At 43.1% G+C, this 19,129-nt stretch overlaps 1 protein-coding gene across 6 annotated transcripts in view; it reads left to right on the forward strand.

Moving 5' to 3' along the window:
- The window catches only part of AGPAT4 (1-acylglycerol-3-phosphate O-acyltransferase 4), a 124,982-nt gene that overhangs the window by 71,701 nt on the left and 34,152 nt on the right, over positions 1–19,129 (forward strand). For all 6 annotated transcript variants that reach the window (XM_006021904.3, XM_006021903.3, XM_025202006.1 and 3 more), the window contains 2 exons: positions 5,568–5,729; positions 8,939–9,092. In XM_006021904.3, coding sequence (XP_006021966.1) covers positions 5,568–5,729; positions 8,939–9,092 — 316 coding nt within the window. The remainder of the gene's footprint in view (positions 1–5,567; positions 5,730–8,938; positions 9,093–19,129) is intronic.

Consider the following 19,129-nt stretch of genomic DNA (forward strand, 5'->3'; position numbering starts at 1 on the left):
GTGATAAGTCTGTGAAAACGGTGGCTGGCCCCACAATTTGTCCATGAAATCGACTGCTTGTTTCTTTGATTTTTGGTAGGTCCATTGATATTAGGCTAGATACTTTGCTGTGGTGTTGCCAGGTTGGTGTAAAGTGTGGTCCAGTGGCCTGGGGGAATGTTCATGGTCCACTTTTATGCGCTGACTTTTCTTCCTGTATGCATTTTTAAGAAAAACAATACCATAGCATTTAGGCAAGGAGGTTTGCAGAAGTCTGAGCACTTGGCTCTAGCTGAGCATCTTGGTATATATTTATACAAAAAAAACCCCTTAAAGTGTTATTGCAGCATTTAATATTGTGGGAATACATTTGTTAAATTCAGGTAGATGACGCTTTTAAGAAACAAATGTAGGGAGCTAGCGAGCCTAAAAAATTCTTGTTCTCACCATATCATGATATTCTGACTGCATTTCATTTGAGGGAGTGGATTTGGATGCTCATTCAAGCTTTACTTAAAGCACCCCTGCCACCATATTAAACACGGGGACGCTGAATACACATGACGCAGAGGCTGCTGAAGCATACTAATTAGCATGCATTGGAGCAGATGTCCAGCTCGTGTATAGGTGCCCTAAGTGAACAAAATTTGTAAAAGGAAAAGTCAAGAGAATTATATAAATAAATAACTAAGCCTGTTTTAGCTCCTATTTGAAGTTTTATTATTTGAAATTTTATAAAACAAATTCTTGTGGACTCCAGTTGTTAGCTGGGATTGTACAAACTAGCAACAAGGTGTATTATCTGGTTGGGTGGGTATGCAGGCATCTTTGGTGCAAGTATTTAAATTTCTCTCTTTGATTACTCATTTAAGCAGCATTGAAATCCTGTGTTCTTCAGCCATCTGTGTGGGTGGAACTTGATCACGCAGATGTTTTGCAACTGAACACATGTGCATGTGTGGCCACAGTGAATTAATTTTGGAGCTAGATTGAGTGTATGAAGAGAGAAATCCTTTTGGGAAACACTCGGCACTATTCACAGCAGACATCCTTATGGGTGTATCTGGCATAGTACTACAGTCTTAATATTCCTTTGCATCTGCTGGAAAGAAGTATCTTTTATGTGTAACCCAGCATTGCTTTAAAGAATTTATCCTTCTAGGAAGGTAGAATTTTGAGGCTATAAGTGAGGATTATTACATCTCTGCAAAAAGCATTTTTTCAAAGGTGGGATCGTGGAGGGAGAATGAGGCACAAACCACACAAAAATCAATTATTCCTCCCACAAGAGATCAGTTTTGGCAATATAATGCACAGTTGTTCTGGCCTCTAATTTCTCTGTGTAATTCAAGACTTCCTTCTATATATAATGCACTCTTTGGGGACAAAATAACCTAAGATACCTTACTTTCTGTTCATGTGCATCTAAAAGGTTATCTACTCCAGCTCCTAAAAGAGCCTATAGAAAGTGAACAAGAAATAAATTGTGTATCCTTAGATCTTCTGGAAGATGTTCAAGCATCTATAATGCCTTAACCTAGGTACCTGAGCTTCAGGATGCCTTTAAATAAATAAATAAATAAATAAATAAAATAAAATCATAGCATTATGTGATTTCCCCCCCCCCAATTTGGAAGAAAACTACTAGGGTTGTGCAAAGCTTCAGTCCCTGATTCGATTCGGCAATCATTTGGTGGCCGAATCGCCGTATCGAATCGGAGGACCCTTTAATCTCTCCGAAATCAAATTGGAACCCTCCGAATTGATTCGGTGATTCGGACATAGATGCAGCTTTAAATGTTTTTTTCTACGTACCTCTGAGGAGCAGGTGATTCATGAATGCTGCGATGCTGGGGCGCACAGAGCCCTACTGGAGCATGGCGGTGGTCCCCAGTGCACTTGGCAGCAGACCCAGAAGTGGAACACTTCTGCTCCACTTCTGAGTCTGCTGGAGATTGTGCAGGGTCCGCACCCCCCAGTTTGGTGACTGGTGCCTCCTAGGTCTGGCAGGGCACCCTGGGTCCCCCCACGGTCGATTGCTGAGCCAGGGCATCACAGAGGCCCCCTAGCGTGCTCCCTGGCAGACCTGAAAGTGAACCAGAAGTAATTCTGGTCCACTTCCGGGTTTGCTGCCAAGCATGTGGAGGCCCCCCACCCCCCCACCCCTGTGGGACACTCCATGTGCCCCAGTATCACAGCATTCATGAGCTGCACTGATACCTCGAGGTATGTAGAAAAAACTTTTAAAGCTTTGTCTATGTCTGAATTGCGGATTCTCTGAATCAGCATCGAATCTTCAGATTCAGATTTGGGCTGAATCAAATTGGGGACAGTGATCTGAATCGCTGCCCCTGAGTTGGGCTGAATCCAAAACGAACAGGGCCTGCTTCCCACACCCCTAAAAACTATAGTTAGTGGTAACTTTTTTGTCTACCGTTTCTGTCAGTGGTCTTGCCTGTTTTTAGAAAAGCACAAAGAAGTAGTAGCTGCTGTCAAGAAAAGGTTGATTTTAATTTGTTATGCTTTTTGGAAGCCTCAGCTTTGTAGATCTTTGACTGGAGAGAATCATCTATTCCAGCTTCTTGCATTACATATATCGAGCCCAATAACTTGAATCTATTCCGTCTTGCAGTGGCTGTCTTTGTTTGTTGCAGGCCAAGTTTGTTCTGTACTCTTGAGTACCTATTTGCTATTTAAGGAACACCACAAGGAGGTAACACTTTGTCCTTTCTAATTGAGAAACACGTTTTGATCATCTACCTTTTGTTGGCTTTTTTTTTTTAAATTCCAGCAGCAATTCAGGGGGCTAAGGGTTTTTTGTTTGTTTGTTTTTTGTATGATGTTCTTCGGGATTATTGGGAATTTCAAGGGCTAAAGCTTGTTTCGCCTGTATGTGCCCGAAGCGGCACTTGCATAGCTTTACAACTGCAAATTTTCACACTTCCAAATGGTTCAGATTCTGTTTCCATTTGTGATTGAATGGGATTGCCTAGGTAGGTATATGCTTGTCAGAAGTTAAATGATGGTAGTAACAAAAGTCTGGTTTTTAATGACCTATTGGCACAGTCCAAACCTCACCAATGTTTATTTTGACTTTTACAGGGGAGGGTTGGATAAACAAGGTGACCTGGTTTGTATGTTTTAGGAGGCTCTTCTCTTCTCTCTTTCTTTAAGACAACATGAAAACATTCAAAATTAAACAAGTTGTTAATAATACATGTGCATCGGGAGGTCAGAGATCAGATGCATTTTTTGGAAACGAGTACCTACAAATGTATAGTTACACTGAGGGACAAGAAAAAGAGGAAAAGCCAGAGAGTGTAGTGTCTTCTCTGCTGTCTTCCTTGAAAAATTGCTACCTTCTAATGACCCTTTGACAGCACATCATGGGTGTTGATTCATAAATGAACTCGTAATTCTTTATTTGTGTGGAGTGAGGGAGAACATATGTGTAAAGATGCCTGTCTTGGTGTTGGTTTTTTTCCATTACTGTATTTACTTGAATCTAAGGTGACTTTGATTTTAAGAAGATTCCCCCCAATAATGAGATTCTGGACATGGAAAATCATGAATTTTTGTGTTAATTTTTCATGCACAGAATCTAATTAGTGGTAGGTTTGTCTTTTGAATTCATCCCCCTACTGCTATGGTGGGGAAAGCAGCGGTAGAGGGGGTGTCCCTTGTTCCCCTGTGGCTGTGCTTTGCCTCTCCTGCAGCCTGCGTGCCTCCACCCATGTTCCCCTTACCTTCTCCTGCAGCTCTGCTCCTTTGGAGCAGTCAGCAGCAGGGTGGCCTGGTCTCAGCCCAACCCAGCCTGGCCTGGCCAGGGAGAAGCTGTAGCAATTCCCAGGAGGTCTGGGCTGGAGGTACTGGAATGGAGCAGAAGGTAAGTGTGGGGAGAGAAGGGACAGGGGGTGGGGGACAGACACAAGCAAGGGGGAAAAAGCTGCAGGTTTCCTGCCCCTTCCCCTACCAAACAAACCATTCCAGCCTGGGGCAGGTTGCAGCTCAGTTCTGGCTTCATCCCTGGGGCTAAAGCTGGAGCTGAGTTGCCACGTGTCCTAGTCTGGTACTGAAATCCAAGATGAGGCTTTTCCCCCCCCCATGCTGATTGTGGGTGGAGTGGGGGGCATTACTCATTATTCAACAGTAGCACTGGGTTTGAGAGATGCAGAAGGTGGCCGGTAGTCTGCAGTGTTTAGACAAATGCATTTCTGTCTCTAATTCTTGGAAGCTGCGTTGCTGCACCTGTGGCTGCTTTGCTTGTGTGGCAGTCACTCATAATGTTGTGTGATGTGCAGTTGCCCTCAAGTTTCATGACAGTTTTGTATGTAGCTTTAATTATTTACGGAATTCTTCTAGGAGAAGGAAAGCAGACTGGAGAGATGAGGTGAGAGAGAAAAGAAGTAGGTCAAATCTCCCTTGCCCTAATAATCAATTGTGAGGGAGAGGAGAGGAAGAAAGAACTGCATATAGTAGCTGTTTGTATGTTGAGTCCACCAATTGCTGCTTGTCAAATCTGATGTCTTAGCAGCCCATCTGAGGGGCATTGGGATGGAGCACTTCAAAAGGAAGAACACGTGCAAGATGGATCGTAATTGCTTCTTTTACTTTGTGGGAAAATTGTGATTTTATGTTTTTCAGTCTCTGCTGTACCAGTGTTCTGCACATTATTTACTGCTTCAATCTTCATTTTGATCACTAAATAATAAAGTAAAGATGCATTAGAAATGAACAGGTTTGGAGGGAGCAATGAAAGGCATCTCAGAAAGATGGTCTCCTTGGGGGATTTGGTGTCCAGATCTAGGTGCTTATTACTGGCAACAGTATTAACTGACTCACCTTGGTTGGCCAATTTAATCTCTTTGCATTGCATCTATGAGGTGGGACTTCCCAGCGCTATGGACAGATTCTGAACAGAAATGCATTATTGTAATGGTGTGGTACAGTAATGAGGCCCATAGAAAAAAAGCAGACATAACTAAAATCTTTTCTTGCAAGTGCTGTGAAGGTTGTAACAATATACTCTGCTGATTGGATATTTTCCATGCAGTCATTTGTAGCAGTATCCTGTAAGCAGCTTCAATTTTAAAAACAAACAAAAGAGACCTTATCAGGTATACAGCATGACTTTCTCTTTAGGGCTAATCTCTTCCGAACTCTGGGTGGAGATGTATTGGCAAGACCTCATAGAGGAACTTGGGTTGTCTGTGCTGCGTGAGTTCTGTATCAGTCATGCTGTATCAGGTCTCTGGATATGTGAAAAACATTATTTCTCTGGTTAGTAAGCCTGCCTCTTAGCAAGAAATGCCTTTGTTTTCAAATGAACTTGGCATATGTGGCCTTTTCTAACAGTTTTTTCCATCCAGCAAGTATTTTGGGTCAAATTCAATCACCCCAACATACACTGAGGAGAACTTTAAAAAAAACAAAACTATGCAGCCAGCAAAAGACTGTACAGCATGAATTGGATTATTGAAGCCCATCCCTTTTCTGTCTTGTCTGCCCTAAATCTCAACAAATATTTTATTCAAAGCTCTCTGTGTAACACTCTCCTTAACACTTTGCTTTTATGTTCTTTGTTGCAGAGTGCCAAAGTGCTTGCGAAGAAGGAACTCTCGTACGTGCCTGTCATTGGCTGGATGTGGGATTTCAGAGAGATCGTTTTCTGCAAGCGTAAATGGGAGGAGGATCGGAAAACAGTCATGCAGGGCTTGTTCAACCTCCGGGATTACCCAGAAAACTTTTGGGTGAGTAGCGAGGATGGGGTGGCACTGACAGTACTCTTGTCCCTTCCGTGAGATGCGAAGAACATAAGCAATACGATACAATTCTTCGTATGAAACCTCCGTGATCAGTGTGAAGAATTTGGTGCGCTGGTTTTGTGAGCCTTGCAGGTGTCAGTCATTGAGAAGAATTCAGAACTTCCACCCTATGTTTTTTGCTTTAATTTAATTTGTCTTTTGCTCCTATAAAGGGCTGTAGAGAGAAAAGGTCATAGATTATAAAGTGAACACGTGGCAATTGTTGGTTTGTTTGTGGGTTGTTTTGGTTTTTCCTTGTTGCTTTCCAAACTCCCAAATTTAGAGGACAGTGGAGAGGTTGAGCATTTGTGTGTGATGTATATATAAAATACGCCCCCTCCTCTCTGCCACTGCCTCACTCTGCTTTTTTCCTTGTCGTTTTAGAAGATGGAGTAATTTATGCACTCATGCCCCCTACTCCATTTTCCCTCCTTTGAATCCCGTTGTTACAATCCATGGCAAATCTTATGTTAAAGCACCTGATGTAAGCAAACTTGGTAGAGTTGTTTGCCCAAACTAGGATGCTGTTTGAGCTACAGACTTTTTAAAGTGAAGAGGACTGGATTTACCTCCCCATAACGAGAACTGAGAGGTAAAAATATCCACCTCATCTGTCAGGCTGGAAAATGATAGATTGTGACAAGAAGTAAACAGGTTATGACTCCACCACACCTGGGAATCAAAAATCCTGATTTGGTGTGGAGAGAGCCACGTGAAAGACCTTTTGAGCCTTAAGCAATTGTACAAGTGGCTAACAAAAATTTGGTTGCTTAACTGAGAGACAGTTTTCTAATGAAGATGCAAGTATTACACTCCTGAACCTCTGAGGTATTTGGACACCTGCAGTCTCATTGCATTCAGTGGGACCTGAAGGCAATCCCTGCTTTGTAGATCAGAGGCCTTTGTTTTGGGGTATGTTGGATGATCTCTAGCGAGGATGCTGCCTGAGACATAGACAAGATACTGTCTTTAGATGCTGCTTTCCACAGTAATTTCTGACCTTTTAAAACATGCCCCAATCTGTTTTTATAAAAAATACTTGGATTGTTCAGCACTGATTTATGAGCATAACTCACCTGACTCTTTTGTATATTGCCTAATAGCTGCTTCTTAGTAATCCCTCTTACTCAACCCTAATATTGTTACAGTTGTCATACAACTGAGGTTAATTCAGTGCAAAGTGGAATTTTACTTTGCATTCCTGTGCAGGGATCGTGCATCAAAGGTAGAAATAGTACCTTATGTGTAAAAAGAGAGCAGGCCAGGTCTGATGAAAAGATTTTTCTCTTTTTTTTCTGAAAGCTAGATCTGCCTTTTGAAAAAGATTCTATAGGGTAGCTCGGAAGAAAACACTCCAGCAGGGGCTAGAGGCTAAATGAGAGATGATCGACTAGTTCTCTTCCCTTACAAACTTTTGTGGCTAAAATCCTGGCCTTGGGTTACTGGTAGAGTAAGTCAAAGGCTGCAAAATCCATTCTCCTGATTGCCTTTAGATTGAACAAGTGAGTCGGTTTCAGCTACACTTGTCAGAAAGTGAATCGTGAAGAGGTTATATTTCCAGAGGCCAGTTTGTTTTCATGTATGTGCCAACAGGAGAATGGACTTTATGCTCATTCCTGAGCAGGTTAGTGCAAAAAGCTTATTTTTAATATGACACTTTAAATGACTGCATTTTCTGGTCTGTAGCTGTCACTGCCACAGCCACTGGCACAATAATTATGGCTTTGGCTGCACATGGTGCATCCAGGTGCTTGGGACACACCAGAATGGGAGAGCTTCCTGAAACATTATCTGAGGCAGTGCTTGCTTGTACAGGCCTCGTCACTGTAAAATCTGAGCACTTTAATGTCAATATGGTATTTAATCTTGCAACATCCATATTGAGGTAGGGAAGTGCTATATCTCCTTCGAATATAGATGGAGACTCAAGGTACAGAGGAACAGGGACTTGAGTTCATAAAATCATAGAAAGTTAAGAAGGGACCTCAGGAGGTCATCTAGTCCAACCCCCTGCACAAAGCAGGAGCATCCCCAACTAGATCATCCCAGCCAGAGCTTTGTCAAGCTGGACCTTAAAAACCTCCAAGGATGGAGATTCCACCAGCTCTCAGTAACCTGTTCCAGTGCTTCACTACCCTCCTACCGAGAGCGTCTCTCCTAATATCCAACCAAAACCTCCCTTGCTCTCCCTAATATCCAACCAAAACGCACCTTGTGACCATTGCTCTTTGTTCTGTCATCTGTCACAACTGAGTTCAAGTGTCTCAAAGCTAGTTCAGTAACCCTTCTCTTCTAGCACCAAGAGAATCAAAGATGCTGGCGGAGGAGGATTTGGCCCCATCTCATTGTGTAGTGCAGGAGGGGAGAGGTAGTGTCTTCATGCAGGCGTGTAATTTCTTCTCTTACAGAGGTTATAAAAATAAAATGATCTTTGTTGCATCACTCCGTGAGCGCTATCTGCAGGTATCAAATAGCTGGGCCTGTGGTTCGACAGTGACAGGATTCATTACTGTCATAGCTAGTCCATCCTCAGCATTGTAAAATCCATGCATCTTTGTAGCTGTTGGAGCCATTGGACTTTAGAAGTGGAAGAAAATAATGCCCTAGGAGGCTAGTCTCTCAGGAAGGAGTTAATGATGATTTTAAGTTCTTTTTAAATGTGCATTCGAATTGTGCCTGAGAGCCTACCTGTGAAATGTGAATTGTGATGGAGCACTGAACTGTCCTGAAGCTGGGGGGTGAATCTGGATTTCCGGTTGGGGTCTCTTTATCTCTAACTTTTGAGGTAATACCTGTGCTGCTCAGTCGGATCAGAAGTTCTAATGTACTTTCTTGAGCTCCTCAATGTATGTTCCTCATGGCCTTTGTTATAGCAGCAGAATAGGCCAAAATTCTCCACTGATCAGTATTCTCCTTTTTTGACCCAAGGTTTTGCTTACAATAGTAGTATGAACAGCATCCAGATCCCCCTCTTCCCTAGTATTAAGTATATTCAAGGCTTTATTTCCTTCCAACTAATCCACTTGCAAAATGCCTCCAATCAGAAGGCGCATTAAAAAAAGCAAGCGAACAAACAGAACAAACCAAAAACAAAGGGTTTTTTTTATGTCCTTTTTGCAAGCTGGTTTCTAACTGCAGCCCTGTCTTGCTTTCAGTTCTTGATTCATTGTGAAGGCACAAGGTTCACAGAGCAAAAACACCAAATCAGCATGCAAGTGGCTGAAGCCAAAGGGCTGCCCAAGCTCAAGTACCATCTGCTACCACGGACAAAAGGATTTGCTGTCACCGTGCAGTGTTTGAGAAATGTAGGTAAGGAAAGTCGCACGGACCAGTTTCTAAATGTTTATATCAATCCCCTGCTGTCATCTTGCCTTGTTCATTTTCCCTCGAAAGCCTGTGTCTGTGGAAAGAAATCGGAATCCCCCATTAATCTATGCTTCCATCTGTTCACATAAACTAATGGATGAAGCTTGTCCAGCAAAACTTTTTGGCATTAAGTTCAGTTGCTATAAAGAGACAGCAATGTCTGTGTATCCCCCTCCACCATGTGTCATAGTCTTCAAATCTAGGGGAATTTTTACACGTGCTTCAGGGGCTGGTGGAGTGCTTTCATTAGAGTGGTTCTGACAGCTGCTCTAATTAAAGCGGCCGCTGCATCTCGCGTATCAGCATCCCCATGCTTCAAAATGGTGGTAGGGCACTTTAAAGCTCATCAAAGAAGTTTTAGTTGAAGCAGCCCACATTGCCATTTTGAAGCGTAATTCACAAGATGCTGGAGGTGTGCTAATTTAGCATGCTCCTGCAGACTTGATTTAATTGAAGCATCCTTTCCACACATCCACAAGTACTCTAGTGCTTCATCTAGGAAAGCAAGGTTATCAAAGGTCAGCATTTCCAGAGGACTATAATAGACTGAGAAGAGATTCTGTTCTAATAATAATGAAACCTAGCTCTTCAGGGTATCCCAGTCTTTCTACTGGTTTCTTAGGGCAGATACATGCCACAGCAGCAGCGTGCCCCAGCTAGGACCATGGCTAGCTCAGTTGTTCCCACTTGCCAGTTTCAAACTGGGAAATAAGCTGGTGAGGCTGTTCTAGGGTCTTTCTTAGCAGCTACCCTCAATACCCCGGTCTCTGGTGCACTTGAACTACTAGGGATGAGCATGGAAAAGCCCTGCTGGCTTATTTTCAGTTTTGGAGTATGTACATAGGAGTGGGTAGGCAGTGTGTGCTTGGGCCAACCTGGCAGAAGCATGCTTTTGCCGTGTTGTGGCATGCATGGCCACAGATTGGCTACTGCAGGCCTACAAGTGGCACAGGCAGCCTGTGTGTGTGTGTGTGTGTGTGTGTGTGTGTGTGTGTGTGTATGTGTGTGGCACATGGCGGACAAGAGAGGGGACAAGTAGCACAGTGGCAGATAGTGCAGAAAGCAGAGAAACAGATTGGGAGCACAGGGGAAGGAACAAAGCTGAGCAGGGAACATAGGGCAGGAAGCAGAAGACCAAAAAAGTTGGCCCCCACTGTTGTGTATGTCTGGGTAGAAACAAGTCTGTAAATAGATTTCTAGGCCAAGGATATAAAAAAAAATCTTAGCTCCATTTCACACATTGCTGGGCAGGTATTTCCTTACCACACCACATCTGCATGGAGGGTAGGCACTTGAAAATTTTACCATGTGGTAAAATGAATGGGATTTATCAGTTGTAAGATGTTCTTTGGTAACAGCCTGTGTGTATGCTCTTACACTGTGGTAAGCAGAAGACAACCTGCAGTTGCTTACCCATCTTTTAAAGAGGGCTAAATTACTGCAGGTTAGTGTTCATTTACTATGTAGTGCAAGTACACACACGGACAGTTACTGTGGAGCAGGTAATCCACAGTAAAGCTGTACCCTTTTTTACTAGTGGTAAACTATGCTTGTGTTCATGCCCTTAATGTTCCCCCCACTTACTGTGTTAGATCAAATAGTCCTTCACAGTTGGTGGATTTGGAAATAAGAATAGGACCGGTTTTGTTAGCCTTTAATTGGATTGATTGTCTTGTAACTAATGCATCTTATCAGTCTACAGAATTTTTCCTTTTTACGCACCTTGTGGTTGTCTGCTTTCTGTTCTACAGTTGATGTTGGTGTGATGATCAGAGAATTTTTTTGTAAGTTGTTCTGTGGGAATTACTCTGTGTGTTCTCTTTCTCTCTCTCTCTAAAGTGGAACTAATGCAAAAATAATAGTAATAAAACCAAAAACAACCTATCTGGTATTTTAGATCTACCCATTACCCTGTATTTTTGGAGTGTAGGTGTATGTTAAGAGATTGAATTGCTGGTAAGAGAGGAGAACTCTCATTGTGCTGGCCCCATATCAGTTTGTCCATACCCCCATTGACTTCAGTGGGCCTGGATTTTCACTCAACATATTCAGGATGGAGAGAGGTAGTAAAGTTACTTGTAGCAGAAATGTTCAGCAGTGAATAGTGTGCTATGTTCCAGTTCCATGAACCTTTATACAAGAAAGGCAGATGACCCAACACTTCTCTAGCTTTGTGAGAATAACAGGGCCATTCATAAAGTAGCTAAACATTTCATTTCATAGAGACTTTTCATTTTTATGTTAAGGAAAGCAGGAACACACATTTTGGATGAGAGGTGACCATCATATAGTGACTGTCCAAAGGGAACAAATTATCATTTTTTAATTTTTTTTTTCTGAAAAAGGAGCATAATGAGAATTATTTTTATCATGGGAAGTAGAGATTGCCCTGAGGTGGAAAATGCTGCTCTGGATTCAGACTTCCTTAAAGCATATGGGCTTGAGGATCTGAGACTTTGTAACAGTCAGCTCTCTCTGATTTTAAAAGTTCTTGAGGCAATTCACTCTGCACCATTAATTGGTATAAAGCAACCGTAATGTGGAGGAGTTCTAGAAAATAGCTGTAACTTTGCCAGTTAGTAATTTATGCACACATTTTTTTAAAAAGATGCAAGTGATGTAGAAACTGAAGTTATTTTGCCAAGGGAATCTTAGGTGCTTACGAGCTGAAGCCACATTAAACATCAATGCAACTTAAAGCTTCTGAATCACAGATGCACTTTTAAAAACTGAGAACAGAGCTTTGTCTTGAGAGTTTTGGGGAAAATCCCTGGGGAAATGCAGTGGAAGTAGCATGCTTAACTGAGGAGAAAAAGTTATTCAAAATGCCTGGCTTCTTCATTAATGATCAATAAAGGCATGATGCCCAAAGGTTATCCTCTCTGCTTTCATATAGGTTCCTGTTCCTGGATCTAAACCGTTTGAAAGCATTAGTATTCTGGAGGTGGAGGAAGATGAGTCTTGTTAATGTAGAGGACTATGGGCTTGTAGATCTGTGTTTAGTTTGGTATCTGTCACAAGTTGCTTGTTTGACTGTGGACATGGCACTTACTTAGCCCATAGCTTAGTGTCTGTGTTCGCAGTATGAGGACAGGAACGCTACTCATCCCAGGAAGGTAGCAAGGTTAAATGCACGAGTGCTTGTGAGGCGCTTGGATATAGGGGACAGGAGCACTGTAGACTTCCTACAGATAGATGAACTTGAAGGGTCTCAAAGATGTCTTAAGTATTCCTCTTAAAACTAGCATGTTCAGATGTAAAGAGAGCCTGCAGGCTAACATTTTGATAGAGGATGTATTGGGCATCTGTTTGAATCTAATAATCTGCCAATAGAAGTCTTGGTGCTTTTATCTGGAATGCTCTCCTCTTCAGTAAATTTCACTACAGCTTGGTTACTTACCTACATTAGATACCAGCAAATCCAAGTCTGTTATGAGTGTTGTCCTAAAATGTCACTCAAAGTCAGAATGACCAAGCTATGTGTATTGGTCATGGTGTATTTATGTTCAGCATGACCAATGTACACCTAATTTAATCATCACATGGACACATTGGAAGGAACCATAGAATTCATAGAAAACTAGGGTTGGAAGGGACCTCGGGAGGTCATCTAGTCCAACCCTCTGCTTAAAGCAGGATCATTCCAGCCAAAGCTTTGTTTAGCCAGGTCTTAAAAACCTCCAAAGATGAAGAGTGCACAGCCTCTCTGGGTAACCTGTTCCAGTGTTTTTTCTACCCTCCTAGTGAGAGCTTTTTCCTAATAGCTAACCTAAACTTCTCTTTCTGCAACTTGAGACCATTGGTCCTTGTTCTGTCATCTGCCACCACTGAGAACAGTCTAGCTTTATCCTCTTTGGAACCACCCTTCAGGTAGCTGAAGGCTGCTATTAAATCTCCCCTCAGTCTTCCCTTTTGCAGACTAAATAAGCCCAGTTCCCTCGGCTTCTCCTTTAGAAGTCATGTGCCCCAGGCCCTTAACCACTTTCATTGTCCTCCATTGGACTCTCTCCAATTTGTCCACGTCCTTTCTGTAGTGGACACAGCGCTCCATATGTGGCCTCTCCTGGGCCAAATAAAGAGGAAGAATCATTTCCCTCGATCTTCTGGCAGTGCTTCTACCAATATAGCCCAGTATACCCTTAGCCTTCTATGCAACAAGGGCACACTGTTGACTCTCATTCAGTTTATTGTCCACTGTAAACCCTAGGTCCTTTTCTGCAGAGCTACTTCTTAGCCAGTTGGTCCCCAGCCTGTACTGGGATTCTTCCATCCTAAGTGCAGGACTCTCTGCACTTGTCCTTATGGAACCTCATGAGATTTATTTTGGTCCAATCCTCCATTTTGTCTAGGTCTCTCTGAATCCTAACCCTACCCTCCAAAATATCTACTGCTCCCCACAGCTTGGTGTCATCTGCAAACTTGCTGAAGGGGCAATCTATGCCATCTTCAGGTCATTGATGAAAATGCTGAACAAAACTGGCCCCAGGACCAAGCCCTGTGGACTCCACTTGATGCTGGCTGCCAACTAGACATGGAGTCATTGATTACTACTTTCTGATCCTCATGATCCAGCCAATTTTCTAACCACCCTTATAGTCCATTCATCCAACCTGTACTTCCTTAGCTTGCTTGTCAGACTGTTTTGGGAAACTGTATCAAAAGCCTTGCTAAAGTCAAGGTATATCATGTCCACTGGTCTCCCCATTGGCTCATCCAGGGGACACTGAGGGGTGGGGAGGGGAGGCAGCTCCCCACTGCTGCATGTGCCTCCTGGATTTGTGGGGCAGAGGCAGGCTGTGGGCTCAGGGCTGCTTCAGCCTCTTCCTGGCAGAGGGGCTAGGTTGGGGCTGGGCTCAGCTGTGCAGGGTGGGAGGTAGTGGCGGCGCTGCTGGGAGGAGTGGTTACAGGGGGAGTACAGGGAATTTTGGAGTAGCCATATCTCCCCAAGGCCCTCCTAGCACCACCCCTGCTTGGGGCAATCCACTCTGCTGCCTTTCCCTTGGGAGCCCTGCGCTGGCCACGTGTCCCCTGCCCACCCTTCCCAAGGGAAAGGCAGCAAAGGGGAGTGCCCCGAGGTGGGGGGACGGATTGTTGAGCTATAGTGCCCCCTTCCAGTGCCGCCACCACCGCTGCCCGCCTGCACCCAGCCCCTGCACTGGGAAGAAGCTGGCACAGCCCCTGGCCCCGAGCCTGCAGCAGGCAGCCTACCCTTGCCCTACACACAAATCCAGCGGGGCACATGCCCCCCATGCCTCCCACCACGGGGGCCTTGATCTTCAAGGGATAGCTGCATGCATGCACATGGCATTTATTGGTGACATTATCAGCTATACCGGCCAAAAAATGCTGATGGCTGTTCATGTTAATTTTCCTTTTATCAGTGCCAATCTGATATGCAACTGATATATTGATATACCTCTACAAAAATTCAGAAAAACCTGTGGCAAAACACTTCAGCATCCCTGGATGTTCCATCGCTGACCTCAGCAGAGCTATTCTTAAACAACAGAATTTTTAAAATTGACTCGCATGTAAAATTGTGGAACAAGAAATTATCCACATGCACTGAATTTTGTTAAGCATAGCCTAAACAGGGACTTGCACATAACTTGTGGGAGACTATCACCCAGGACCTCCCCAAATGGATGAAGAGTCTACTGTAAGGATCTTAGTACTTAGAAACCTTACAATGATGACAACAGGAGACCGAAAAACAGGAGAGGCAGAAACAGCATGTCACAGACTGAACCAAGAACCCAGAGCCGCACACCCCTCACAGAAACATGCACCCAGGCTGCCACAGAGTAGGTCGATCCAGGATAGGCTTTGTCAGCCATCTTCAGATCCACAGATGATAGAAGGCTCCTGTGGAAAAGACTTGCCTCAGCCAGACGAGGAGCAGAGCCAGTGGGATGCTGCACTGGAACTGGAGCATGACGAAAGTGAAACTGCAGTGAGCAGAGACGCCACGGTAAAGGGAAAAAAAAATGGCTGAGCCAGAAGGAGCAAAGACCAGCTCCCACATTGACGTGGGCACGCTTTATGGCCGCGTGCTGGGGCCAATTGGTTGGCCAGACCCCTGAAGTTGGAATAAAAAGCCTGGCGGGAGACCAGCCAGGAGGACTGGAAGTGGTCATTTAAAGAGTTAACATAATTAATGATTAGGTTTTAGGATTCAGTCTTTGTAGGTTAGTCTATGCTGCACAGATTAAATTGAAACCCAAGTAAACCTTTGATTCAGGAAATGCAGCTACATGCCTGGAGTGGCTTAGGCCAGAAGTCAGGGGGCACTAGAGCATGTCTCTCTGGCTATGTGTTCACTTCCTCTTCCTGCTGCCCCTGAGGGTCTCTGGGATTTGCAGTCCAGAATTACAACAGCAGGACTCTGCATGGTTGCTCGTCACTTCCTTTTCCTGCTTCCAGGTGTCTCTGCGATTTTTTTTTTTTTGTAGTCCACAGTTGGAGCCAGCAGTAAGTTTGAGCAGGGGAAGGGGTGTTTAACTTCCCTCCCTGGCTCCAGGTCCCAGACCCCAGCCAAGGTTTGCCTGTGGTGGGGGGGTAATACCCTCCCATCCCTTGTCAGCCAGTCTTCACTGCTCCTGCTACAGAGCAGAGGGGAGGAGCCATCCCTGCTCTCTGGAGCAGACAGCACAGCACAACCCAGGGCTGCAAAGCATGCTGGGGGACTGTGATTAAACTTGAACTTGCAGGGTTTCAGGATGGTGGCAAGCCAGCCCACTGTTTGTGTTGTTGCAAAATGACAGCGGACAGATTTTTGAGTTGTGGGTTAACCCAGTTTTGTTAGAATAGTTATTGGCAGCACAATTTCTAGAGTCTTCATTTCAGGTGGCAGCCTGTGCTAGTAGTAGTTTATAGGCTACTTCATGACTTTAACATTTGATTCAGTAGCCATTCTCCCTTTATAGTCTTGTATCCATAATAGTTATTGGATTATGCACTTCTTCCATAAAGCAAATGTATGAACTCAAGAGGCCAGTTAATTTCCTCCTCTAAGTATATTATTTAAAGATTCCATAAGGCTTCTAGGATATATATTTCCTCCATATACCTGTACTTCAAACCTCTAGAGTTTGGGTTCCTTTATAGAAGACAACCTCTCAAGTTATGGGCACAGCTAGTCACAAATTATTTGACACAACTTTTTTCTTTTTCAGGAAATCCTTATTGATAAAAGCAAACTTTTCGGGGAAAAGGGTCTCTTGCAACAAACATCTCATTTAAAAAAAGAAAATGAAAGAATAGGTTTGAAATTTGGTTTGTTTGGACATTTTGACCTGGGGAAATAAACACAGTTCATTAATGCTTTTTAAAATTAATTTACAGAAAGTAGAACAATAATAACAATTCAAAAATCAAAACAAAGCTTTCTAAGTAATTTTAAATTAATTATGTTTTGGTAGTCCTGATCTTTTTTCCCCTATCCCAAATTGAATGTTTTTCAAGGTGTTTTATGTTTTTGTTTCAATTGGAACCTTAATTATCTGTAGATGGGGAAAACTATCCCCCTTCCATCTCTAGCTGTGAAGATGCAAAGTAGTAACTTTATTGCTTTTTATTTAATAACGTATGATACATCAGAAGCATGTTTCACATAGGTGAGGCCAGTGCTTGAGAAATAGCTCAATTCTCTCTCAAGCCGCTTGAGTTGTAAAACATTTCCGGTCTCACTCAGTCATTCACTTTTCATCTTGTTGTGTTTGTATAGATTTACAGTTGTGCCTTTGTTTGCATTTTCAAAATGGAAAAGTTCAAAAATAGAATTAATCTAAGCAGTTATTTACCTCCAGATAACAATGGACCCTTAATCCAGAGAATGGTATCAGTTTTGAGCTGGGGGTTGGACTAGATGACCTCCTGAGGTCCCTTCCAACCCTAACTTTATGATTCTGTCTTCAATTTGGCAGTCTCTGGCAGGCAACAAATGAGTTCATAACCTTAAATACCTGGGCCTTGGTTATCATATTGTAGGTTGGTCACAGACTGAAAACTATTCTACTTGTTCTATTTTCTTTTGTCTGAAGAAAATCTGTTTCTAATTCTTATGCTTGTGGTTTGTTTACACTTGGAGTTAAGAACATCCACATTTTTAAGGTTATTGATTATTTTTGCCTAATGAATGAAGAGCCTCCACACAGGGAGGTAATCAGAAGCAGCTTTTGAGGCTTTGAGTCATTTCCTATTATACTACACACTGATCTGCAAGTCTAAACCTGGTCTAAAAGGTGAAAAGAATGAATGCTGTGCAAAGCCTGTTTTTGTGGCTTCCCTGCTGGTGCTGCTTAATTGATGGCGACAAGTATATTGTCATTGCACTATCAGTAGGGGTCTACTTAAATTGTGGTGAAACTAAATAATTTTCACAGGCTGTTCACAGCATAAAGGACACATTTTGCAGATATTTCTTGGATATGCTCTGGCAGCTCCGCCTCTCGTTGCTGATTGTTGGAGTTGCATACTGTATAATTTAATAGCAAATTCTGTGGAAAGTAAATTTATATCATATCATTTATCACGTTGTTATAAATCTAAATATTACTACTAATTTATGCTAACCTTAATAGAAACCATTCATGTTAGCTGCTAGCATGCAGCATCCACCAGCAGTTGCAGCTGACATCCTGTTTCTGTGGTGTGAAGACTTGTCCCTACACTGAGATTGCACGTTCTGCATCCATTGAATTGATTGGAATCGTAAGGCAGCATTCTGCCAAGTTGTAGAGATTTGGAAACCGATCAAAAACAGAATCCCAAAACTAAGTTACATTTCAAGACATCTGGCAATCTGACAGAGTTTATGTAAGAGGCATGTTCATTATCATGCTCTTTCTGCCATCCAGAGATTTGATTTAATTTGTTGAGGGTCAAAACTCAGAAAAAGCACCTGATCGGGGTAAAAAATGTGAACAACACTAAAAAAGTAGGCAGCCAGTTGTTTAAATTGTGGTTGTAGTGACTGTGATTGTACTTGTAGCATTGATTTAACTTTGCGGTTATTGTCTGGAACATTTCTTGCCTGTGCTAGTTTTCAGTTTGATAGTCTGAAAGTTGTGGTGATCTTCAACCCAACTCATCAAATGCATCAATTTGTTGTGTGCTTTTGTGAGTCATTACCTGCCGACTTTCAAACCATGTTAAGTGCCATAAACTGGATCACATTTTCAGCAACAAACTTAACTTGATCACATAGTTTAAGCATACACCCTGTGCCTGGTGTGATTTCAAGCTTGTTGCACATAAATTGGTGGTAGTTCAATATTCTTTGCATGGTAACAAACTGCATTAAACCACGAATCCCACCTTTTGTACAAACTGCATTGCTTCTGGGGAAAGTGACCAAGCTGCATTTATATCCATGCTTTGATTGACAATGGACGCCCTGTATTGAAGCGTACAGCCTAAACAAAGTTTGAATGCTTATTTAAATGAGGAAACCAAGATATCCACATCAGGAAAACGTGCTCACCAGATGTCACTTATTAAGGAAAGTATGTGTGAATTGTAGGTAACATGAATTGCACTGTGCATCATTTAATGGAGCACATCAGAGAAAGCTTTGCACATATAGGGCATGTCCACACGAGCGTGCACATGCCTCTTGCCCCACCTCAAACCCCTTTGAGGCGGGGCAACAGGCACGTGTGGGAACAAAAAAATGTTCCCCACGCTGCAAACTTGCAGCATGGGGAGAAAATTAAACATGCGGCTGGCCAGGCCACGTGTTTCAGCACCAAATGGAGCACATCAGAGAAAGCTTTGCACATATAGGGCATGTCCACACGAGCGTGCACATGCCTCTTGCCCCACCTCAAACCCCTTTGAGGCGGGGCAACAGGCACGTGTGGGAACAAAAAAATGTTCCCCACGCTGCAAACTTGCAGCATGGGGAGAAAATTAAACATGCGGCTGGCCAGGCCACGTGTTTCAGCACCAGAGCTCCAGTGCCGATGAGTAAGGGGTGG

The sequence above is a fragment of the Alligator sinensis genome, unplaced genomic scaffold, assembly GCF_000455745.1.
Source record: "Alligator sinensis unplaced genomic scaffold, ASM45574v1 scaffold682_1, whole genome shotgun sequence".
In the NCBI taxonomy this organism is placed as follows: Eukaryota; Metazoa; Chordata; order Crocodylia; family Alligatoridae; genus Alligator; species Alligator sinensis.